The sequence below is a fragment of the Sander lucioperca genome, chromosome 21, assembly GCF_008315115.2.
Source record: "Sander lucioperca isolate FBNREF2018 chromosome 21, SLUC_FBN_1.2, whole genome shotgun sequence".
Classification (NCBI taxonomy): domain Eukaryota; kingdom Metazoa; phylum Chordata; class Actinopteri; order Perciformes; family Percidae; genus Sander; species Sander lucioperca.
In genome coordinates, this window is record NC_050193.1 from 25,456,778 (window position 1) to 25,481,732 (window position 24,955).

The 24,955-nt window shown below is 39.6% G+C and overlaps 1 protein-coding gene across 2 annotated transcripts; it reads right to left on the minus strand.

Annotated features, from left to right (window-relative positions):
* Positions 1 to 277: 277 nt before the first annotated feature.
* si:ch211-198m17.1 (uncharacterized protein PB18E9.04c) lies at positions 278 to 18,021 on the minus strand. 2 transcript variants are annotated; one of them, XM_035996925.1, is made up of 15 exons: positions 17,808 to 18,021; positions 8,468 to 8,523; positions 6,487 to 8,323; positions 5,865 to 6,029; positions 4,891 to 4,989; positions 4,669 to 4,778; positions 4,519 to 4,577; positions 4,284 to 4,420; positions 4,026 to 4,160; positions 3,235 to 3,277; positions 3,041 to 3,078; positions 2,859 to 2,946; positions 2,330 to 2,525; positions 1,178 to 1,324; positions 278 to 1,108 (listed from the first exon to the last, which is right to left on the minus strand). In XM_035996925.1, exons 1-14 carry the CDS (start codon positions 17,857 to 17,859, stop codon positions 1,196 to 1,198), a joined length of 3,144 nt encoding a protein of 1,047 aa, XP_035852818.1. In that variant the 5' UTR covers positions 17,860 to 18,021; the 3' UTR covers positions 278 to 1,108; positions 1,178 to 1,195. The 2 variants fall into 2 exon arrangements, with proteins under 2 accessions (XP_035852818.1, XP_035852819.1); XM_035996926.1 differs by lacking the exons at positions 278 to 1,108; positions 8,468 to 8,523 and having other exon boundaries at positions 1,164 to 1,324; positions 6,487 to 8,322; positions 17,808 to 18,018.
* Between the last annotated feature and the right edge of the window lie 6,934 nt (positions 18,022 to 24,955).

Below are 24,955 nucleotides of genomic sequence, written 5' to 3' on the forward strand. Positions count from 1 at the left end.
TTCCGGGTCGGTACTCCTGCCTGCTTCTCTAAACTGGGAGCGTATGTACTGTAGGTAATACACTGACTATGGATAAGTACCTCATACAACCCCACTTCAAAAGATCCCAACTATCCCTTTAAGTAGACCAACTATTCAGATATCAGAGTGCCTTCCTACTTGACACAGATAATAATCAGTGAAACAAATAGGCTGTAAAAGATTTAGAAATTCACAAAAGTTTGAATTATGGGGTGACAAAGCTGTTTAAGTATCCACCAATAATGAGAAACAAGACTGTTTTTAAATGACTTTATTTCCATTGCATACACACACACACGCACATACACACATACACATTCTGTGCCAAAAGATCTTTAATAATTTACAAAACCTTTTTCCCACTTATAAAATAGTGCACTATCTCAGACACACAATGATAAATATATATATATATATATATATATATATATATAGAGTTTTCAAAAGAAATGTATTCACGTAATAATTGGCACATCCAGGAGATAGGTATTATCATCAGCTTTGTATGTTACCTGTTTGACAAACAGACAAACAAAAACAGGCACATTTTGCAAGTGCAGCTTCAACAAATACAGAGTACTCAGATTTAGAAAGCTATAATATGAATCCCTTTAAAAAAAATACCCCCAACCGGGGATCCAGCCCCTTTGAGTTGTACAAGATTAGTTTTTCTAAAAAATACCCATAAGAAAAATATCTAGTAGCCCCTGAAAGCCCACATTCAATTTACCTTTGATTTCAGAGGAAAACTGGTGGTAAACTTAACAAACACTTTAGTGTAATTAGCAATATAAGAAGCTTCATTTAAAAATACTAAAGGATGATTTCTTAAAAGCATAAAAAAGTCAAATGTACCTTATGAAACGGCAGGAGAATTACACTGAGTAACAGCAACATCTACTGGTTGTGATCTGCAGCATTTAGCTGTTTTCAAAGAACAGACATAATGCACACAACCTCACTTAAAAAAAATAATTAAAATGTTCTTGATGGTTTGAATAAATCTCTTTGGTGGCTGTTTCCCAGTTAAGAAATGTCTTTTATGATTTATTATTAATACAAGCAAGGTCAAGAATGAATAAATAACCTGATCCTGCTCAGGAAACCTGTAGACAGTGTTTTAAATCAGTGGTTTCTTTTTGATCCCATGCTCCTCATTTCTGCATGGACTTCATCAGTTCCTCTTGTCCTCTCCTGGTAAGAAGTAGGGGTTCTCGTGGCCTTGAACCAGATAGGAGTAACGGGACGGATTTTTACCTTTGAAGGTGCGCATTGCATCTGGGTTGAGATCGTATGATCCCGACTAGAATGTCAGTGGAAACAATCAGCGTATTAGTGTCTTTCAGATGTAGAGACTTCAAACATTCATACACAAAAGCCAAGCGGACATACATAAGTAACCACCGTCACCAATGTGTGGTGAAAGTGACTATTCCCAAACTAGCATCAGCTGAGCTTCTTTGAACTGTCACTCACTACATTCACATGTAGATGAAAGCACATGGCTTTCCACAACTATCAGAGATGTTTCATGAAGCTCCCCATCACCCAGAAATCCTGCTACCTTAATTATTACTGTGTTGCCCATCTAAATCAGCAGGGGGCAAATCAGAAATTTACAGCAATACCATGCCTTACCTTTTTCCATCCTTTGAGCTTCAGCTGAAACCCCTAAAGCAACACACTGGGAGTCAGGCAAAGCAGGGTGCATGGGAGGGTGCTACATGCTAGCACTAAATATACATTCTGGATGATTGGGTTAAACATACTGGTGTGTGCAGGACTGAAAGTATATCATCAAATGATCTAATCTGTCTCTGAATTGATACAAGATGTGTGCCCAGTGAGCATGGATTTGTTGATTTGCAGGTTAAATCACATCCAGGTGGCTAGGGTTAAAAACTAAGCTAACTTTCAAATTTAGGAGCTTAAAAACACATTTAAAAGACTGTGTTTTAATGTATAGCAGGTCCCAACTACACATTGAATTTTAGTCATTAAAATGATGTTGAAACAACGTTATATGGAGCCCAGAAGTCTTTAAAAAACTTCCACTTTTCAACCTAATCGAACACAACAGCCAGATTTATCCTACACCTAGATGTATTTTTCACCTGCAATCGATCAAATCCATGCCTACTGGCTGGGTTTCAAGTTAATAAGCAGATGCATTCTAGATGCAAGATGGTGGGGCAACATTGCACAAACTAAAGGCGGATTTGGTGGATGATCAACACTATGCAAGACAGTGAGTCTGAGGATTTGTGGTAGGTAATTCAGACGACAGAGGCGATGTGGGATGACTCACCAATCCGTTGGTTTGATGATTTTTGTCCGCCAGGACACGAGTGCTGCCTCCTTCTGCCATCTCTATGGGAGGAGCTTCATAACAGTTTGTGGAGGCACGGGGGATAGGGGTGATGCCAGTGGGCCAGGGCTGGTTTATGTCACCTGATGAGTATGGACTGCTGCTGTAGTCCGGCTTGCTCTTTGAACATCTCCTCCTGATGTACAGACAATGAAGAATGTAAAATGTGCATGCATATTCTTTTCTTTTTCAAATCCAACAATGAATTGATCCATTTTAAGTTTTGATGGTCTGAAAGGTGAGCTTTTTAGACATCTAGGTTACATATAACTGCTTTGATAGCATTAAAGTGATTACATTTCATTACAGGTCTGAACTACACATAGAAATATAGGCAAAAAAAAGATGCTGAAACAACACTTTCTTCAAAAATCCACTTTTGCGAATAACCAAAGCCATATATTGCTAAATATTTACAGGCTAATGTGGGTCAAAGTGTGAGCATAGGAGTTTTTTTTAATATGCTCACCAGCAAAAGCATATGAGCAAAGCCAGAACAATGATGAGAAGAACTCCTCCCAGTACACAGGAGATGACCACCACTGCCAGCAGAGCGGCTTTAAACACACACATGAACACATATTTAGATTTTCATGGGTCATCAGCACAAAACTGTTACTACTGCTGCTGCATCATAGTGTTGCTACTCACAATCATTGCAGTTGAAGCCAGCATATCCAAATGCACATCTGAAAGACAAAACAGAGCATTTAAACACAATGACATTTGTATTTAAGAGCCGACATGCATGTTAATGGAGTTATTGGAGACAGAAATACACAGACACCCACCACCTGCACATAAAAAGTTACCCTGTAAACAAAATTAAAAGTGTGTGTACTCACGATTGACATGTGTCTCCCACTGCCCTCCACCCACTTGCACATGCTACAAAGAAAAACACAATAATCGAAACACACAATGTTTTGCACAAAGAGATTGAAATAAGAACATATAACAAGCTACAGTTTCAGACTCAGTCATGGTTGATGGAGACGTACAGTACGCCTGGTTGCACACGCAATGAAATCATGAGCACAATATGAGCCTCTTTATATGTAGGCTGCACAATGACCATTACTAACAAGCATATAATGGTGCATTATGTATTTCCTGGGAAAGAAACTGTCTTCCTATAGCCAATCTCCTTGATCACAACCCTCAACAGAGCAAGAGAGAGAGAGAGAGAGAGAGAGAGAGAGAGAGAGAGAGAGAGAGAAGCTGTGATTCTTCCACCTGTTTCCAGGGAAACAACCCCACTTTAAAAAGAAATAAATTAGAGATAAATGAAATAAGAGTCAAGGGTTGGCATGAAGAAAAGGCTACAGTTCTTGACCTTGTCTCTGAGTCGCGCTCCCTGTTGTTTCTCCCCCTCATTCTCACAAACAAGTATTTCACTGAGGATAAGAAGGTTCTGTTACAGTTTTCTTTAACTAGATCAGCTGGGAAAACTTCACTTGAGCTTGTCTCAGATGCTGTTGGTCATCAGTTCTATACATTAAACTTTAATAATCTATAGTGCCAGGCCAGCAGAACATTGTAGAGATTACACATTTTTGAACATTAACGACACAATATAAGTACCACAGCAACATGTTCTAGTTTGCTAATTTAAACCTAGTCTGAATACTTTTACCTATGCAGGTGGTGTTGGAGTACAGGATGGAGATGTAGCCTTCTTTACAGGAACAAACAGCACGGCCATTTGTATTTGTGCACGTTGTAGTGGAGATATCACAGGGTATTGGTTTCTGCTCACATAGGTTTGTAGCTAAGACAGAGAAGATGTAAAACGGTGTGTGAGAAAAAAAACATCTTCTTGAAATAATGTAGCCTGTTACTCATACATATCAGGCTCTCAACCAAAATCAATCAGTGTACTAGCAGTACTCACCTATAAATGTAGCGTGAGCCAACAATCCAGTTGCTGGTGCTGCTGCTATAGCGTTCTTAATGGCCTGATCAACAGACTCTTGAGTATCGGTGGTCATTTCAAATATGTTATTTACAGTGGCTTGCACACTTCCTGGTCTAGAGAATTAAAGAAAAGCACCAAAAAAGGTTTAAAAAAAACTTTGGTAACATATTACATATTATCTTTCTGCAGAAGAGAAAGACAAAATACTCACTCAAGTTGCACAACATCAGACTGTTTATACCCCTGCAGATCTTTGAGGGCATCTCTGAGCTGTGAACCAGAATAAGCATGTGGTTTAATGACTGAGAGAGAGGTGCATTCTTTATAGAAATTCAAAATGCTTCGTGAGCTCACAACCTACCGTTGCTGAGATCTGAGCCGCCGTCTGTTGGAATATTGCTGAGGACCTGTTGCTCATTTCATTATCAAAAGTCAAGGAGGTGATATGAAGCTGGCCTGGGAACACTTGAGCTGAATAAAGAGGTGGAGAGAAAAGAAAAAGATTTTATTTTTACCGCCACCACCCCATTTTGTTATGGTCATTTCTCATCTGACCAGACAAGCAATGTTGTTATATTCTTACCGGGTACACAGCGGCCATTCACCAGGAAGCTACCAGACAGACACTGGCAAGTACCATTAAGACATACGCTTTCAAGTGGGCATGGGACGGCAGGGCACACTGATGAGAGATGGAAGAAAAATTATGCGTTAAACAACTGGCCATCTAATTTTCTTTTGTCATGTGAACTAAATTTGTTAAATCTGCAATTACTGGTTATTTTGGCCACTTGGGGGCAGCAGAAAGAGGTTGTGAACACAACCATCACCTTTTGAGTTGATATGGCAATTGTGATCACAAACAGCTGCTTATTTACACATCCAGCAACATTATCATTCAATTGGAGTCGTGTTTCTGGCCACCTGATAAATGTATGTCCAATAGTCACTCTCCTTTAGCACTGTTTGGTCTCTACCAACTCCTGATAGAAATATCTAGCTATTTCGCTCCACTTTGTTCACAAGCTAGTTGCTAACTGTGGCAGTCTGCCGTTTGGAGCTGAGCATATAGTGTACAGTAGGCTTATCAGAGCTTTTTTGCTGAAAGCAGCTGCCTCCTGCGGCCAAGACAACGCTATGACAGCAGCAAGAGTGAACCAGTAAAGTTTTGGGCCGGACAGCTAAACAATGAGCTGAAACTCACTATAAAGCTTTGTATAGCTGAGGGGAGCTGCAAATTCAGACAAACACTATGAGCGACACCTTTCACATTGTCACATTGTTTACATTATGGTTTGATTTAGTTATTTTAAAAATATTGATTGAACTATATTAGATTAAATATTGATTTAATCAAATATATTTCCTTTTTTTCTGATTATTAACCATTTTAACACAAAAAACATGAAAGTAATTATCTCTTGCGATGTGGCTCCTTGTGTATGCAGGATTTGATTCCAACCAAGAAATCTGTTACTTTTATTATTTTTCTTTGATTGAGTTGATCTATGAAATTATGCACCTGGACAATGAACTTGAGATGAGAAAAGTACGCACCTATGACTGGAGGGAAGGTTGGGGCAGCTGTGGTGGGGTTGTTGGTGGTCATGTCTGTTGGTCGCAGGTTGGTGGGGGTGGTGAAGGTTGGATTGGTAGTGGATGAGGCTGTTGTATTGCCACTAGTTGGTTCAGTTGAATGAGTCAAAGTGGTGTGGTCGGTCACTTTAACATAAAAAGAGTAAAAATCAATCCAAGGACATTTAAACAGAGTGCTTCTCATAGAGCTACTTAACAAATGTTAGCACGCTATACTAAGATCATGACCCTGGTAAACATTATACCTTCTCAGCATCATGTTAGCATTGTCAGTCTGAGCATGTTAACATGCTGATGTTAGCATTGAGCTCAAATCACTTCTGTGCATAAGTACAGCCTTGCAGTGCATGGCTGTAGACTCTTAGTCTTATTAAGAACATACAAAGATGTTTAAAGAAAAAGGTTCAAAGACTGCGTCATTCAAAAGAGACCTGAAAATCTCCAAAGGACTCAGCATTTAGCATCCCTCTTGTATAATTGCCTAATGCAACCTTAACTCATGGTCCTTGCTGAATTCCTACTCACCTGCATGTTAAAGTATATTATTCTGTAAGAACACACATCATCATGCTGTTAGTCCTACCTCCTGAGGTTGTTGTTGAGGGACTAAGGGTGGTGTTATTTCCACTGGGGGGTGCAGTGCTACTTCCTGGGGAGGTTTTTGCAGGGAGAGTGCTGGAGGTAGAGATGGAGGTAGGTGAAGAGGGTGGGGGTCCAGAGGGGGTGAGTGTTGCATTTGTGGTGACAGTTGAGGATGAGGGTGTGGTGGTGGATGTGGAATTCTCAGTAGAGGTGTGAGTAGAGTTTGTTAGTGTAGTTGAAGTTAGTACAGCTGTAGAAATTCCTGGAGTTACTGTACTTGTACTTGCTGTGCCGTTGCTGGTTTGTGTGGTCGCTGCAGTTGTTGTGATGTTGCTCGACTGTGTCATGGCTGTAACGGAGGTTGTGTCATTGCTGGTGTATGGGGTCGGTGTAATGGCAGTTGAGTCGTTACTGGTGTGTGGGGTCGGTGTAATAGCAGTTGAGTTGTTGCTGGTGTGTGGGGTCGGTGTAATAGCAGTTGAGTCGTTGCTGGTGTGTGCGGTCGGTGTAATAGCAGTTGACTTGTTGCTGGTGTGTAGGGTCGGTGTAATAGCAGTTGTGTCGTTGCTGGTGTATGGGGTCGGTGTAATAGCAGTTGAGTCGTTGCTGGTGTGTAGGGTCGGTGTAATAGCAGTTGTGTCGTTGCTGGTGTATGGGGTCGGTGTAATAGCAGTTGTGTCATTGCTGGTGTATGGGGTCGGTGTAATAGCAGTTGAGTCGTTGCTGGTGTGTGCGGTCGGTGTAATAGCAGTTGAATTGTTGCTGGTGTGTAGGGTCGGTGTAGTAGCAGTTGTGTCGTTGCTGGTGTATGGGGTCGGTGTAATAGCAGTTGTGTCATTGCTGGTGTATGGGGTCGGTGTAATAGCAGTTGAGTCGTTGCTGGTGTGTGCGGTCGGTGTAATAGCAGTTGAGTCGTTGCTGGTGTGTGCGGTCGGTGTAATAGCAGTTGTGTCATTGCTGGTGTATGGGGTCGGTGTAATAGCAGTTGAGTCGTTGCTGGTGTGTGCGGTCGGTGTAATAGCAGTTGTGTCATTGCTGGTGTATGGGGTCGGTGTAATAGCAGTTGTGTCATTGCTGGTGTATGGGGTCGGTGTAATAGCAGTTGTGTCATTGCTGGTGTGTGCGGTCGGTGTAATAGCAATTGAGTCGTTGCTGGTGTGTGCGGTCGGTGTAATAGCAGTTGTGTCATTGCTGGTGTATGGGGTCGGTGTAATAGCAGTTGAGTCGTTGCTGGTGTGTGCGGTCGGTGTAATAGCAGTTGTGTCATTGCTGGTGTATGGGGTCGGTGTAATAGCAGTTGTGTCATTGCTGGTGTATGGGGTCGGTGTAATAGCAGTTGTGTCATTGCTGGTGTATGGGGTCGGTGTAATAGCAGTTGTGTCATTGCTGGTGTGTGCGGTCGGTGTAATAGCAGTTGTGTCATTGCTGGTGTATGGGGTCGGTGTAATAGCAGTTGAGTCGTTGCTGGTGTGTGCGGTCGGTGTAATAGCAGTTGTGTCGTTGCTGGTGGGTGGGGTCGGTGTAATAGCAGTTGAGTCGTTGCTGGTGTATGGGGTCGGTATAATAGCAGTTGTGTCGTTGCTGGTGGGTGGGGTCGGTGTAATAGCAGTTGAGTCGTTGCTGGTGTATGGGGTCAGTGTAATAGCAGTTGTGTCGTTGCTGGTGGGTGGGGTCGGTGTAATAGCAGTAGTCTCACTGGTGTTGGTGGGATGACTTGTCTCTGGGCTTGCGGTGGACAGTTTTGTAGCGCTGGTTGGACCTGATGGAGAGTCAGTTGGGTTGCTGCTGACTGCTGCTGTGGTGGTCCTGGACTCGCTGCTGATCTGGGGGGTTGTCTCTGCATTGGTGGTGGATGGTTTCATATCAGTGTTGGCATCTTCTTTTGTTGTAGTAGGTATTGAGGCTGTGAAGGGCTCTGTGTTGCTGCTTGAATTTGAGTTTGCAGTTGAAGAAGTGGTGGATGTCTCATTGATCATTCCCTGATCGGTAATGACGATTGACGATGAATTTAGTGTGATGGGATCTGTTGTTGTCAATCCTACAGTCAAAACAAAAGCACAAAAACAATTCATATGTGCTGTATAGCAACATTAGCATTCATTTGATGTTGTGTTTGTGTCCAACAGATAAATGTAAGTCAAATATTTACTCGGGCAGGTAATGTACAGGTGGTTTAACACAGATTTTTCACTGTCTGCTGCTGTTGGAAACGCTGATGAGAGTGGTGAGAGTGAACCAAAACCGTAAAGCTGAGGACCATATAGCCAAAACAATCAGCTAAAAGATGCTAAAATACTCTGCAGGAGGAAATCTGCAGAGTGATAATTCTCTTTGGGTTCATCAGTACAAGCAACACCTTTCATAAACAAGTATTCATTTGATCCATTGTTAATCTACAAATATTGATTAGAGCAGCTTTAAGCTGTGTTATGAGTTGCATGCTAATTACTGAGGGAAAATATAGCATTAATTAGCAAACATTTCCATGTCAATGTACTTGTATTCACATGTTCACATTCACAGCAAATGGGAGCTCTGAATATTAACTCAGTGTTCAAAATCTAACTAGATCATCTACTTTCTACAGTAAGCTCGTTGACCTGCACACTGTCCACCACAATGACAGGAGAGTATGTAAATAAACATTCAACATTGAGTGCGTAAAAAGTTGACAAAAGCTGTGACTCAGCAGATTAGAACTACCGCAAATGCCAACTTCATGTGACCATCTTAACGGAAAGAGTTGCCTCCTATTTGTTCAGTGTGCTGTCATGATTTATATGGTCATAAAATTAAGAAGTGGCAGAGTTAAGCAGGGGTAGATCCATATGTCAAGTAGCATAGTGTGAGATCATTGTTGTAAAACACAGATGTATCAATTTGTGACTGGCTCTTCTAGATTAAGACTTAAGGGCAATGAACTAATCTTACTGGAGGACCAGAGATCAAGATTAATGGAAAAACCTCTTAAATCAGATCCAGTCGACTCTGTCTTGATTAGCCCTGTGTTACATTTTAGTAGAGTATCAATTGCAAGGACTTGTGTGTTTCCATGAACGACTGAGTTGAAGGTTAAGCATTTCACCACATTCCTGCATACTTTACATTCCGGTAAATCTCAAAGGCTGAAGTTTTATCTGCTTCTATCAAAAAAAGTTTTCAGATTCCTATTGCTTCATAGAAACTGGGCAGCCAGTTTCAGTTTACACTCCATCCTATATTAGTCAGGTGTGCATGATATGCTCCACTACAGTAGGCAGTACAGTGGTGGACATGCCAGTGTCAGAGCCAACAGGTAGATCTGCAAGCGGAGGGAAAGGCAGTTGGCCTCCTTAACATTTTAGAAATCCAATTTTTAACACAGATTGGTACATATATTAATGGTCCCCTTAGGATGAATTGTTTCACTTTCAATTAGATCACCTTTGTGTTCCACTGACCAACATGGTGTCCAAATTTTAATGTGTCAAATACTTTGGTTTATGACTAACTACCTGCAATACTGACGTTCCATCATCCTCAGCTGCACTTTGTGTTTAGTGATAATTAGCAAACGTTAAAATGCTAACACACTATGATGATCATAATACCTGCTTAACAACAACATGTTAGCATTGTCAATTGTTGCATGCTGATGTAAGCATTTAGCTCAAGGCTCCACTGTGCATGGGTACAGCCTCACACAGTGGCTCAGGGTTAGTAGTGGCACCTGTGCTGAATACTGGGGATCGATCCCGGTCCAGACAGGGCCTTTCTGTGTGGAGTTCGCAAGACTCCCCGTGTTAGTGTGGGTTTTGTTAGGTCAGTGCCCCGGCCATAAGGCCATAAAGAACTGCGGCCATTAAATGCAAATTTCACTGACTGCAATGCAAATTTTGTTTCTCTGTGTATGCTTAGAAATGACAATAAAGGCACCTTTAACCATTAACAAAGCTGCTAGCATGACTTTAGCTTCTTAGTCTTGTTTAAGCTTGCTAGAAAGCTATCTCTCAAACAGTAAACTACAAGTATCTGACACAAAGCTCTTCATTCTTTTTTCATTATATTACATTTCTGCTCATTCAGTGTGAATGAAAATAATCTGAAAACTAAAATTAGTAAAAGGATTTCACCCAAATGACTACTACAATTACTATTTTCTCAAAAAGAGCAAAACAGAATCCCCAGAACCCCAACAGATTGTCAAAAGTTGGCTGATTTAGTAACCTAAGGTTGTTATATTGGTCCTTGATGTACAAGCATTAAAGTAATGCCATATGTGTTAACCATGACATTAAAGCATTATCTCAGATTGGACATTAGAAAAATACAGAGATAACAAATATCTTGGCAGCAGTGATGAGTTATGAAATCCAATAGTGTAATTAATATACTTCTTGAAAGGTCCCAATCAGTATGCTACTGTCGTTCTTATCACCTACTACTTCTACAGCTCAGACGATTATAAGTAGAGCACAACAGAGAGGAAGAAAGAAAGGTTTTTGTTTGGAGTCTCACCTGTCAGTAGATTGTTGTGATGCATCTAGTAAAAATGTGATATGAGATTAGCATTACAGTGTCATTTCTAATGAGTTGTAAAGGCTCACTTTTTTCATGTAGCCTTCACTTGCAATTATTTTGGTCTGATTATGGTCTGATGTTGCTAATGGAAGAAGACTGAAGATAAGACCTTGACAATATGATATTGAACATGCTGAGGTAGTTCTTCTACCTTCAAGTTAGAAATAAAATAGTAGTTAAAAGATACAAAGAAAATGTTATGGTTTCATAAAAACACTGTCATGGACACAGGGAAGTGATGGACAAAAGAGAAACTGTCACAAACAAGAATATGAGTACATGGCTTAACAAGAACAAACACAGTGGTTCTTCCACTGTCATTTGGTGACAGCTTCCACCTTCAAAGTTCAGTGCTGCTTCTCTATTTCCATTTACATGGAAATTACAGCCATAAATGAAGTACATAGAAACAACTGTGACACGTTTCACAGAAAATCTATGACGCCCAAGCCAACGACTGATACAACAATAGTTGCAACAATGTATGTTTAAACCTCCCACTTAACCACAGACCACAGTATTTCTTAAACTATATGTTAGAAGCCTAACGCCTTTGTTTGTTTTTTACTTTGACAGGGCCGCTCGTCATTTTTCTGCGCCTCCTGTGATGTAAATGTTACCCATACTGGAAATGTTTATGAAACCCAAATGAGATCATGTAAACAGACAGACGGTTAGTGTTACAGACTTGAAACAGTGGAGCAATTAAGAGCACACTCTGCGTTGCACATCTACCAGAAAGCCTTGTCCCTAGGGATTTAACCTACAGCCGGATAATCCCCTGCAGACACAAAAGGGATGACTGGGTCAGGCAGGGTGACAAGTGGGTCTAAGGTTGGCCTGCGAGCACATATTCAGCAGGATGTGAATAAGAAGGTCCGGCTCTCCCCACTGAGTACTTTGGTTCAACCTGCTACTTGGTTTAACAACCTATTATTGTACTAAAGCCTCATAAAAGCTGACACACCTCTCCACCTCGATCTTTCTCGACGTTGAAATCAAACAAGAGCAGTGTGGGAGTGTATCTGTTGCCAAGGAGATGTCTGCTTTCAGCTGTCAAAGCTTCGCCTCACTTCAAATCACTAACAGTAACAGAAGCAGAGAGAGACAGACGTTAGTGTTTCAGCGCAGCGCTGCACTTCAGGGGATTTCTATTCAAGCAAGACAATAGCACTCCTGTGAAGTACCTGCTCACGAACTGACTGTCAGATCCAGTTCCATCAACACACGACCTTAACTTCCTGTCCACGCTGCCACTCCTCGAGAATAAATCTGTATTGATTACACACCAAAAGGATTCTTGAGCAGTCCAGAGAGCTACAGACAAACATTCTCCTGGTTTCTCAATGTCGCCATGAGATATTTCCAGTTTACTGTTGGGATAGGGGAAAATGTGTTTCTGAAATAGTTCTTTATCACATCCAGCAGCACTGCATAAGGACGGTCCTGATTAAAGAATGCACACAGAGCAGGCGATGAACTGAAAGGTTGTGACCAAACAGTCAGAAGGAGCCTGAGGCCAAAAGGCAGCATGTGGAAAGCTGAAATATAGTGTGTGTTTGTATGTGTGTGTGTGTGTGTGTGTGTGTGTGTGTGTGTGTAGTGCCACAAACCTGTGTGTTTTGTGTGTGTGTGTGTGTGTGTGTGTGTGTGTGTGTGTGTGTGTGTTTTGCCTGTGTTTAAGAAATCATGTAGTATGACATCTGAAACAAGCTAAGACAAAAATGCTGGAGGCATACTGGACTACAGCTCACAGCTAATTACTGGTCACACTTTGGGTCCCTTCGCCAGCTAATGAGAGTCAACATTTCTTACATACTGCTTTATGGCCTCCTGGTATTTAAAGGTGCCCATCCCTGCATTACAAAAACCTCATGGTACACCAACAGATACACACAGGCCAGTTTAAGGGGAAAATCAGGCCTGAGGGCTGCCACATCAAAGCGACACAGCCGGGTCACCAGACTCAAACTGAGAAGGAGCTTTTATTTTCCCTAACAAACAGTCTATCATCCTGCTGAGTGTCTCATGCCAACAATTCTGATCAGGGGATACATTGCCTCATCAGGTCGAGATGAAGGGCTGGGCTATATGCCTAACAATATATTTCTTTCAATATGGTTGGTTGTATAAACTCAGTTAGAGCTAAAATGACAACTTTGTTAATAATCGATTAATAGTTAAAGTAATTTTTCAAGCAAAACTAGTTCCGGCTTCTAAATTGGTAGGATTCAGTCCCTCCAGGATTTCACGATGTCGCGATCGCACCAATTCACGCGAATTCAACCAATCACAGCAGTCCCACGTGCACTCTGAGAGCCAATGACCAAGCGGGAGTGAGAACGGGTTGATCATTTCCTGGTTTTTGATATGAAGACGAGACTCGAACATCTCACATTTACCAACAAAACGTACAGCGAAAGACCGTGCAAAACATTTCAGACCGTCCTGCCAACCTGTATACATTTTAACATCAATGTAAACTGTAACGATTTAAAAGTCGCTGAAGTTGCTGCCGTTTCAGGAAATTAAATAACAATGTAAAGATCAACAAGCCACTGACAGACATGTTCAAATTTGATTAATTCAATAAATTATTATTTTTTGTCTTAAATCCACCAGCCATTTTCATATTATACCAACATTTACAGCATCCTGAGCCTTTTTATTAAGGTTACTAGGAAAACTCAGCCCAGAGTAGTTTTATTCTCCCCAAAACATGTTTCCTTTTTGTTTTTAAAGAACTATAAAAAAAAAAAAATATTGCAACTTTTTTGCAACTTTCACTGTCTCCCACAACTTCATTGCAACAAACAGACAAAGACATTGGAACTTTTATTGCAATTTTTCACAAAAGCTCCTGCGAAATCAGGCATTTTGGGCTGCAACAATCTCAAAAAAAGGCCGCGAAATCCTGGAGGGACTGAGGATTAGTTGCTACTCTTTGTCTTATGTGATAGTAAATTGTAAATTTGGATAGTTGGCCGGACAAAATAAGACATTTGATGACAACATATTGGGCTTTTGAATATGGTGATGCCCGCTATACACTATTTTTTTGACATTTTATGGACCATATGTGAAATCGTAATTTGCAAAGCATTAATAGAAGTTTAAAGTAGGAGTTACTTGAAATACTCAAGTACCTACAGTCAAAAGCTGATGGGTAGAAAGGAAAAGAAATGAGGTGAGTTTCTTAAGATTTATTTTCTTAGTGAATTTACTGATTTCTGTGGGATTCTCTGACAATTCTTTTAAATAATTATTAACAGTATTTCTTTATAGGTCTGTAATTTCTTAATAATACTTTGTTTTAAGAACTTTCCTGAAATAATTGCTACATATAAATCCAAGTAAATATTTATTCATTATTCATTTAGTATTGGAAATTATATTTTTCATATCTGTTGAATTGCTTGCCTGTAGAAAAATGTCACATTTTTGCATGTTTAGCTGACCTGCTGTGTGTATTTGTCCTATAATTAGTAAGTGGTCATTTCTGGGGAACGTTATAAAAGACATTTTTAGGAGAGTATTAACATAAAATGTTAAGTGTAACTCCTTTATTAGATCATCACACATTGGAGTTTCCTATCAGCCAAATGTAAGTAAGATTATCTGATATATTAATACAGGGACAATGGAATCATGTACATATAATTAACAGATGAGTAATAGTGGGGACTGAGCACAATAAAGATACATACTCTTTGTCCTGCTAAGACTTTGCTCTCTCTCTCCCATCTGGACAAACTTCATCTTGGCTGGGACTGTCAGTTCCTCCTGCTGTTACTGATGAGTTAGGCCTATTGCCTGACACACACACACAGCCCAACAACACACACGGAAAAATCTCAGCTTCTGGAAGAAAGCTATGGTTGTTTCCCAATGACTATTACACACTAAGTAGCTCATACTGTAACTGTAGGTCCTTTTCATCAAAAGGTCTCCAGTTTAAGCAGTCATCAATGGGACAAGACAGACAAAAATGAACTCTCTTTATCTGTGCAAGCGGACCTCTAACTCAGAGGTAACAGATGGCTCCCTGGAGCAGGACTCACTCGCAGGGCCTCTGCACATATCATATCCAATTAAAGCTTCGCTAGCACATGCTTTCCAATTACAGAGTGAGATTTACTGCCCCAGAGCAGGTCTAATCCAACAGGATGCAGCAGGGACGCAGCAACAGAGGGAGAAAAGACAGGGGAAGAAACAGTAACAAGTGTGCATGAGAAGTGGATGTAAAAGCAATGCGTGCTAGCAGGTGAGGGTACGGGTAAATGAAATTGATAACGTAAAATAAATGCTAAAAAATAAGGGATGGTAATGTGTGCGAGCTGCAACAATTACTATTATTTATTTCTTTAAACCAATCACAATCATCTTGAGCGGCGCTAATATATGACGGTGCCTCTGCAAAATAGCCTCGGGAAGGAACTTGTTTTGGTGGAACGTGTACGTTCAAAGGTTGTTTTAGTCGTGCAACAGAAAACTCAAATTGGACAGATAGTCTATCTAGCTGTCTGAATTTGCCCTGCAGAGATCTGAGGAGCAGTTAACCATAGTCCTCATAAAAAAGAAAGTGGAAGGTGACGGACATCTGGCTGGAAATGAGGGACATCCGGCCGAATTTCCAGCGGCACCTGAACAATCCCGGAAGTGAAACGCCGTCAATCTAGACTACTCAATTAGTGGATCGACAGAAAATTTAGTGGCAACTATTTTGATAATCGATTAATTGTTTCAGTAATGTTTAAAGGAAAACATGCCAAATGGTTCCAGCCTCTCAAGTTTTTCAATGTCATATCCATATATAGCAGTAAATTGAATATCTTAAGGTTTTAGACCCTTAATCAGACAAAACAACCAAACTGAATTCATTACCATAGCCTCTTGTTATAAACTACGCGATTAATCGAGAAAATAAAGCTCAGATTAATTGATAGTAAAAATAATCGATATTTGCAGCCCTACATGATTCTGCATCCTCTCACATTCCTGTTCCGCCTGTTAACTCCTGAGAAGACCTTGCATGCTCTAATAATGACCTAACGATGGCTAACCAGCAAAACGTGACACATGATACGTAGCATTTGGTCCAAGAGAGGAAACAGTAGCAGGTAGAAAATATTGAGGAAAGCATTTAACATGCTCTGCTACTCTCTCTGGAAGATTTCTTACAGAGGGCACAAGAACATGTGGTGCCAGACTCAGAGAAGGAGGATGACGACCCACAGGAGGTCTTTTCATCTGGATCACTTTACTGCTGCTACTTCAGACGCACTCTGTCAAACTGCCTCAAACTGGAGCCTCGATCACCTCCCTCCAGTCTCGCTCAGACTCTGTGTTTCTACATAAGAAGACACATGACAGGAAGGGAACCACACAAACGGCCTGCAGGCTTGCAGCGAGGCTCCGGCACATGACAGTAACTGAATCTCAGTCTTCATACATTGAACCTTGAAACACAGAGATGCACTTCAGAACGGTCCAAAAATAATAATAAAAAGGGTGACCAATGAATTTAACTGCAACTAAGCTTAGGGAATCTGTTCAGTGAAAAGCTCATCAAAATTCCTCAGGGCAGCTTCACCACGCTGTCAAGGGGGTCCGCTTATGCACACACAGAGTAAACCTTGTGTGAGGAGTGTGCTGCGCTTCAGGGAGCCGGCTGTTGTGTGACTGATGCCTCCTCACTGGCATCTGTACTCCCTCAGAGAGCTTTGAGTCATACCGAGGGACCAGTGAGTCAGAGTTTAAGACTATTTGGGGAAAAACTCCATGAATGTGTAGAAAACAAGAAGAAGAAAAGATGCATTTTATTTAAATCCTCCTGCATTTAAAGCAAAGGCTGAACAATGACTGCTAGATAGTATTCCCTAACAGAATGTGGGTATCCTAGCGTGTTTTTTTACGAGTTACTTATTAATTCATTAATATTTGCATCTTGAATGTGACACAGCCATGTCCTTCATTGGATGTCTAGACATTTTATATTGTCAGCTTTCTTAAAAGAAATGTAACATTTACTTGTTCTTATGATCCAATTTTCTAGGTCTTTACTTTTTATTTTCTCATATGTGTTAATGCATGACTTGTTCGTCTTAATAAAGGTTGGTGGATTCTGTAAACAGACTAGGGCCAACAATGATAATAAGTCCAGATACTTAATCGCTCTATTCCTGACTAAGTCTGATATGCTGTATATGTATTATTAATATAATGTTGTCAATAAACCAAAAAAAAAAAGAAAAATGTCATAATCATTACTTACCTATACATGATTTTCTGTCACTAACTCCAGAATAAACATGCATTGAGCACATACATACACATACGTAATATATGTCAGAAGGATAATTTTGCCAGTAAAGAAAGTTCTAGTAAAATATTTTATAATATTCATGGCCATGACTCAAGATGTACCCTTTTACTTAAATGGAGCAGAAAAGAGGCCACTTAATATCCTACTATTACTACTATTTACTTCAGTAACATTTTGACTGCAGAACTTTTACTTTAAGTAGCCTATTTTACTTTAATGTCATTGGAAGTAAAGGACCACTCGCCACTGCCTATTAAATCTGCGCTGACTACAGTTAAACAAGTAAAACAATAACATGACAATGTATTCCAAGGCTTTCACTCATACTACAAATCAAATGTGTGGTATATTCATTATATATACATTATATCATTATAATATACAGTTACAAACTGTTTTCTAGTCTAATAAATAGTGTGAAGTTAAACCTCGGTCACCTTTAACGACAGCGCCCAGGAGACACACGACAGGCAGATAACTGAAAAACATCTTTCAAGTCTTCGGTTGTAAAACGGCTCGACTGAGGAGAACCAGACGGTTTAGTTAAGTCCCGTGTCCAGCCGGTATAACGGTGAATATAACGGTGCTGATAGAGACGCTCTACCCTCCGTGGTATACTCGCTGCCTGCTACAGGTGGCTCCTAGACTGAAAGCTGCAGCCTCTGACAGCATTAAAAGCTTTAGTCCCGCCTCTGATTGGCCGGCTCTCCTGTCACTCATCATTACTGTATTGGAGCTGTACGGCTCTGCTGCCTCCACCCATGAACCAGTGCTTGAACTTGTTATTACAGAAGAAAACTACTGTAGGTAGCTTAAAAGTATTTTTATTTTTAGGCTAGCAACAAACACATTCATAAGGGTATTATCACAGCAACAAAGCCTTTTAAAATACTTTGAAAAGACAAATATGACTTAATCTTATTATGTAATTCACTGTGAGAGTGACAGCTATGCTAACGCTTGGCTTGTGGCTCTGCGGAGCTTGTTATACTTTGGCATTGGCACAGTGGCTAAGCTAAATTCTAAGGTCAGCCTGCTAACATGTTCAATGACATATATCCAAACATGCTGATGCTTTGACATCTTCACCATCTTAGTTCAGTGTGTCAACATGCTAACATTTGCTCATTAGCATTAAACACAAAGTGTTGCTAAAGCTAATAGGGAAAATATAGTAACAGTGTAGCTTACAAGGATTGTAGAATTCTTTCCTGAACTAATTTAACATTTGTAAACTCAGATTAGCTGTACTATTGTTTTCCTCACAGTAAATGAGCAGAACTTTAATATTTAGAACAGAGATCTTCAACAGGGGGTCCGCGACCCCTAAGGGGTCCTCAGAGTTACTGCAAGGGGGCCGCCTGATTACTGTTTGGTAATTTGTTGATAGTTTTTTTAAATTTTTTTTATTAAAATATATCTATGATATATGTGACTTTTTTGCAACGAAAAAGCGGGGATTATGAAATCATGCAAGCCCCGCATATTTTGCGCGGAAATCGGCAATTTATGTGGCAAAAATGCGGCCCCCGCATAAATATACGGACTTTGGCTGATTATGCATTGAATTATGTGATCGCATAATCGCGTTTTTCTGGAGGAACTGGTAAGACACTAAAACGTGATGTATAAATAATATGTGAATATCAATTGTCATCCATCTGGCCCAGTTTAATATGCAATTAAATGTTACAACGTATGTAGTTGGGGGTCCCTGCTCCGTCTCTCTTTTAGCTAATGGGTCCTTGGCCTAAAAAACTTTGAAGACCCTTGATTTTGAATAATATAAATCAGAATGAAGAGCTTTGTGTCAGCTGTATACTGCTTAACGTTAATGTTTGAGAGAAAGCAAGCGAGAACAAGACCAGCTATGGTAGTGGCTTTGTGAGGCTGTACTTAGGCATAGTGTTACTTTAAGTAAGACGCTCACATCACGTGGCCTACTAGCATGTACCGAATGGCAATGCTAACATGTTGATGTTTACGTTTCTATCTGCCATGTTCACCATCTTAGTGTGCTATTAGCTAATGTTTGCTAAATAGCACTAAACATAAAGTACAGCTGAAGCTAATCGGAATGTCATCAGGTATTTATTCATAAAACAAAGTATTGGACAAATTGAAATTTTGGCCAGATGATGAACTTTTCAGATTAATGAAAAGTTAAGGGATCCTCAAAGTTATTACAATTCATTCTGAAGGGGGCATGAAAGTGTGTACCACAATTCATGGCAATCGTACACATTTCCTCATTTAAAACCACAAATGTCAACTTGGTGACACTTTAAAAAGATAGGTGATCACTGATCACCAACGTCATTTGGCTTCATCATCTGGGAACCATGAATGTCTAATGTACAAAATTCTATGGTGATCCATCCAATAGTTTTTAAGATATTTCAGTCTAGACCAAAGTATGACATTCAATTAACCATTAAGAATGAGGTCACCATGAAATTATTGAAACATGTAGGCTATTGAATACTAATATCAATAGTCCTCTTCTGTGCAGACAAAGGAAATTATACTCATATTAGATGGATCTTATCATATTTACTATCCCTAAATTCGCAGAATGTTACAGTATAATTACTGTAAAGTTGTTATAGTCATGCAACAGAAAACTCAGATTTGACAGATAGTCTAGCTAGCTGTCTGGAATTACCCTGCAGAGATCTGAGGAGCAGTTAAACATAGTCCTCACGAATCGACCAGAGTTTAAAATTCCAACACAAAGAAAGTGGAAGGTAATAGACATCCGGCCGAAAAGAGTGAAATCCGGCGGAATTTCCGGCAGCAACGGAGCAATCCCGGAAGTGGAACGTTGTGGATATAGACTACCGAGCACTAAACGATGACCAGGTCACCTTGATTTAAAATTAATTTGTGAAGTTCAAATCCAACTTAATGACTTATATGATACATGTTTGATATTCAAAGTGCTGTGGAACAAATGCTTACTATTATACTATATATAATGTGTAGCAGTGAGAGGCAGTGGCATATTTGTTTTATTGACAAAGTTTTGAAGATACACAGATGCATGGTGGGCTTATTTTCAACCTTTTTTTTAAGTATGCAATGAATATATCTTGTAAGTTTTTTTTTTTCTGATGGACTCTTATTGTCCAGAAATGAGAACACAAGAGTACAAACTCATTGAAAATTGCCATCCCTTTCCTTTATGTTGTTATCGAGGACTTCTAAATGGGCTTGGCAATTTCAGGCTAAATAGGCTTTGTTAGGAAATTCAAGGACAGCTCCTTAAGAAGCATTATATTTTTAAGTGGTTATGTAACCTTTGAGACAATCTTATGAAGAAAACATGCAGTTGCTGACAGACCCTTGTTTATTTGTTCCACTTAAGTTGGGTGCTTAAAAGTTCAGTTCATCCAAATCACAAACTTTTGTTTTTCCTACTTAACCTTAGTGGTATCTACTCATCGAGATACTGTAGTTTTCTCTTTTTTTTGCTGAGGTTTGGAGACCTCCACTGCTGACACTATTTTTGGCACTGAAAGTATTTTATATAAAATGATATTTGGAAAACTCCAACTCAGTGGGCTCTAACATTATGAAGGTCTACAACTGTAACAGTAATAAGTAAAGTGAGTCCAAAGAAACAGTAATTTATTTATAACTAGACACTCAGAGAACACAGACCTCTGGCAAGGTCAATGGTGCATGAACATGCTACTCATATGGTTCCATTTCCTGAGTTGAAAAGTCGTTTTTCCGACTTCGGTGTGTTCATTCGAAAATCGTATGTGTCGTGATTTTTTGCGACGATTTTTAAAATCGATTCTTTTCCCTAGAATCTGTATTTTTTATTTATTTAATTTTATGATTCAGCTAAATATTTTCTGGTTATAGGGTACTGCCAACAACAACTACATCATAACCGTTTCCAGCTAAACAGACCGAAAGCAGAAAATGCAGAAAATCCATGTTATGTACTAGCCTGGTCCTACCAGACTCTCGTACATTTCATTAGTACAGAGAGTCTGGCCTCTCTCCATTGACAAGTGTTAACTTCCTTGAAGGCGGGTACTCTGTTGAAGTTTAAAACTATTGGATCTGCCCAGAGCCACTCTGGATCTGCCATAACCAATTGCTAACGTTTGGTCGTGATGTATGTCATGCGCATGTGCAACAAGAGGGGAGACCGACAACAACTATCGGCTTAAATTTAGCATTAGCATCGCTAGCATTAGCCTTAGCCAACTCCTTCATCACTAACAGAGCGAGCTGGAAAATCAAACTTTTCCTGAACCCTGTGGGGAGGAGGGCCACAACATCATGGCCACCAACAAAACTCAAAAACAAAAAGATTGTTCTTGCTCGGGCTTTAACTTCTGGATATTCGGCAGCATTGCTGCCACAACGGACCGAATGGCTTCGCTCGCATCTTTCTAGTGCACGTCCTCAACGTCATCGTTCTCAGCCACTCCCTCTGTTCGCTGATTGGACCTAAAAATATTTGATCGGAGAAAACACAAGAATATACCGCAAACCCAGACAGAATACTGAAGGGAAATGAAAATTGAGCGGAAGTAAGTAGGAGGGCGGAGCCTGGCTAGTTATGTACTTCTTTACAAATGAAATAAATGTCAGACTGACATGTGATGTGCATTCTTCTTAGAAAACAATTCATTGTTAGAAATGTCTCATGATATATTGTCTCTGGAAGTGTATTATTCAACTTTTGTTTTTGTAAAAGAAGGAAAAGAAAATCGCAATATTCAACACTATCGAATTGCAATACTTCTGGAATCGCAATAAATAAAAATCGCAATACAAATCAAATCAGCACCCATGTATTGTGAAAGAATCGACTCGGGACAAAAGCATATCGCCCCAGCCCAAATGGACACTACAAAGAAGATTTGTTGTATTTTATTATTCAGAGCATTTAAACAACACGTTGATAGCTGTTTCCAGTATTTGGGTGACAACAAAGAGCAAAGGGAACGGAAAAGGCGAGCCATGAAATATGATCAGGAACACATTTCTCGATTATTCTGACACCACGCGAATGTAGCACAAATGCCCTATGTCGCAATGTTAACTAAAGTGAAAAATAATTTGTGTATCAGCCCTGTGTTTCAGATCTGCTTCAAAATTGAATGGGTTCTTTGTTGGCCCATGCTACACCCTTCCACCAGGATTCATGAAAATTGGGCCTGTAGTTTCTCCATAATCCTGCTGACTGACAAACAAACAGACAAGCAAACAAACTCAGTAAAAAACATAACCTCCTTGGTGGAGGTAATAATAAAACCCCAAAAATACAGTTGTCTTCTATGTTGATGACACAGTATTTTTTTTTTTTAATTTTAGAGAAAATAAATTAGACTTCATAGGATACCTGTTCACTCTGCCACCTTGCCCCATTTAATCTGTAAAGTCAATTATGGCTATGGCTAACATTGGTGGTCCCAGTAAGGACCAAAAAGGGACACAAAATTCTGTGGAATAGCACAGGCTTCTTGAGTTTTCCAATGGTCACAGGAAATGTATCAAAAGGCACTTTATTTAATACACGCTGATCTATTAAGGAACCATGTTTTGATTCAGATACAGTGTGGAAAAGAATGAGAAAAACGTAGCATTAACATGTTATAGGTGATTAAGGCCATGTCAATTAGGCCATGTTACAACATCAGTAATAACATGCTGTTCATTTGCTTTGAGGCTAATATGTCAATAGCTCTGGTGCTATCTAAAAAAATATATGGATAGCAAATCTATTTTCTTCAGCATTGGCTAGACTCTATAGCATGTAGGCTACTTGTACATCACAAAAAAGTGAGATAAGAAGAAAAATCAATGGATTTGTTTCTGATACAACTTCTACTTGCATCCCAAAGTAGCCTGTACTGACAGCCTGGACAGAAAGTCGATTACAAGCATTAGAACAAACAAATATAAAGTGAATCAGAAAATATCATTACTTGCACCTCTATCACAAGCACTCCAAACCTGTGCCAGCATTTAATGTTTAAAAGTAGCTTCTTAAAGATTCTGGTTCAACACCTCAGTCTGGACTTGCATGACATATCTGAGCTAATATCTGTTTTCCACACGATCCTCATAGGAGCGACTGTTCCGTCTCAAGACAAAACTATAACTGTTGAGAAAGTTATGATATAATGATACACAACACAGGTAATTTATGATCTTTCTTGGCACTTTTGCTTTTTAAATGTACTGTTGCCACTCCTTGTATACAGATAAACTACATAATTTAAACAGTCAATCGTTGGCTACTTTTCAAGGAAGTATCTCCCTTTGGAAATTGAATGTATGAGTGCATTGTCACGGTATTATTACACAACTGTGGTTACATTTGCTTAATTGTGGATGACACAACAGGGGTATTGCACATGTTAAACAACACCAAACAAACTAAATCAACAGTAAAGATGTTTATCAAATAATCAAATAAAGCCGAAAACAATGTGGCATTATGAATTTTGAAACAATACAGTTGAAGGTCCAACGGACATCTCTGAACTAGGTCAGCAAACATTACAAAATCCTGACTGACTATCAAGGACACAGTTTCCTCTTGTTATCTAAAAACTATTTTGTGAATTTCTGTCTGAGACGTATGAAAGATGAATTGTTTCACTAAGCGGATTAGTCAGTGTGTAGTGTTTAGGGCACACGCTTCAAACACCCTGTACTTGTAAGTTAAAAGTGACAATAATATCAGGAACTGTTACTTCCTTATTATCACAACAAAGCTCCTAATATTATCAAAATATTCTTGACGGATTACTTTGCAGCTCTAGTTGAACCTGAAAAATCAACATGTTGAATGTTGAAAGACTTAATGTTTAACTAAGGAGTGGACTTTATCTGAGCATAACATTCATGTTTAATGTCTCCCTGCAACCTTTCAACTATTCAATATATTCATATGAATCCTTTTCCAGGCAAATTCACGGACTCACTTTTCACAGACACCGTGTTGCCATAGCACAGCTTTTATGGCTCCACTGTCGGACAATCCTTCATAAAAGACATAACAAATATCCAGCAGCATATAAACGCATACACCTAGCCGACCTCACTCTTATCTCATGCAAATACTCTGGGACATGACAACATTTTTCCTATACCTTGTGTTGATTTTTTTAGCCTGGCAACCACCAACATTAATTTAGATGTTGACACAAGTGTGTCTTAGTACATTACTGGATTCTGGGGAACAGAGTTGCCTTTGTTAATATTTTACAAGGATGTTATTTTTTATTTTCTGTTGTTGATGGATAACTTCATCATAAGCTGTTCCCTAAAGCAAATACAGTAGGTTTGAGGATATAATACTTGTTCGGATACAAAGAACAAGAAAAACTTTTAACATTGGTTAAAAATGTCCAAATGTACCACATTAAAGCCATAAAAGTCATTTCTTTTTAAACTATTTCTGTATGTGTTTATCATATTTGTATTGTATCCCATTATATGAAGGATATACAAATGAACAAGAGTCTACAGTCAGCAGCTCTGTGAGGCTGTACCAAAGCAAAGTGCAAAATGGTTTACCATGTTCACCATCTTATTTTAGCATTTTAGC

Coding starts and splice junctions, on each gene's coding strand:
- si:ch211-198m17.1 (XM_035996925.1), bottom strand. CDS start 17,859: ATGTTTTTCAGTTATCTGCCTGTCGTGTGTCTCCTGGGCGCTGTCGTT. Junction 4,990..5,864: donor AACCTTCCCTCCAGTCATAG/GTGCGTACTTTT, acceptor ATCTCTCATCAG/TGTGCCCTGCCGTCCCATGC. Junction 2,526..2,858: donor TTGCTCATATGCTTTTGCTG/GTGAGCATATTA, acceptor TCTGTACATCAG/GAGGAGATGTTCAAAGAGCA.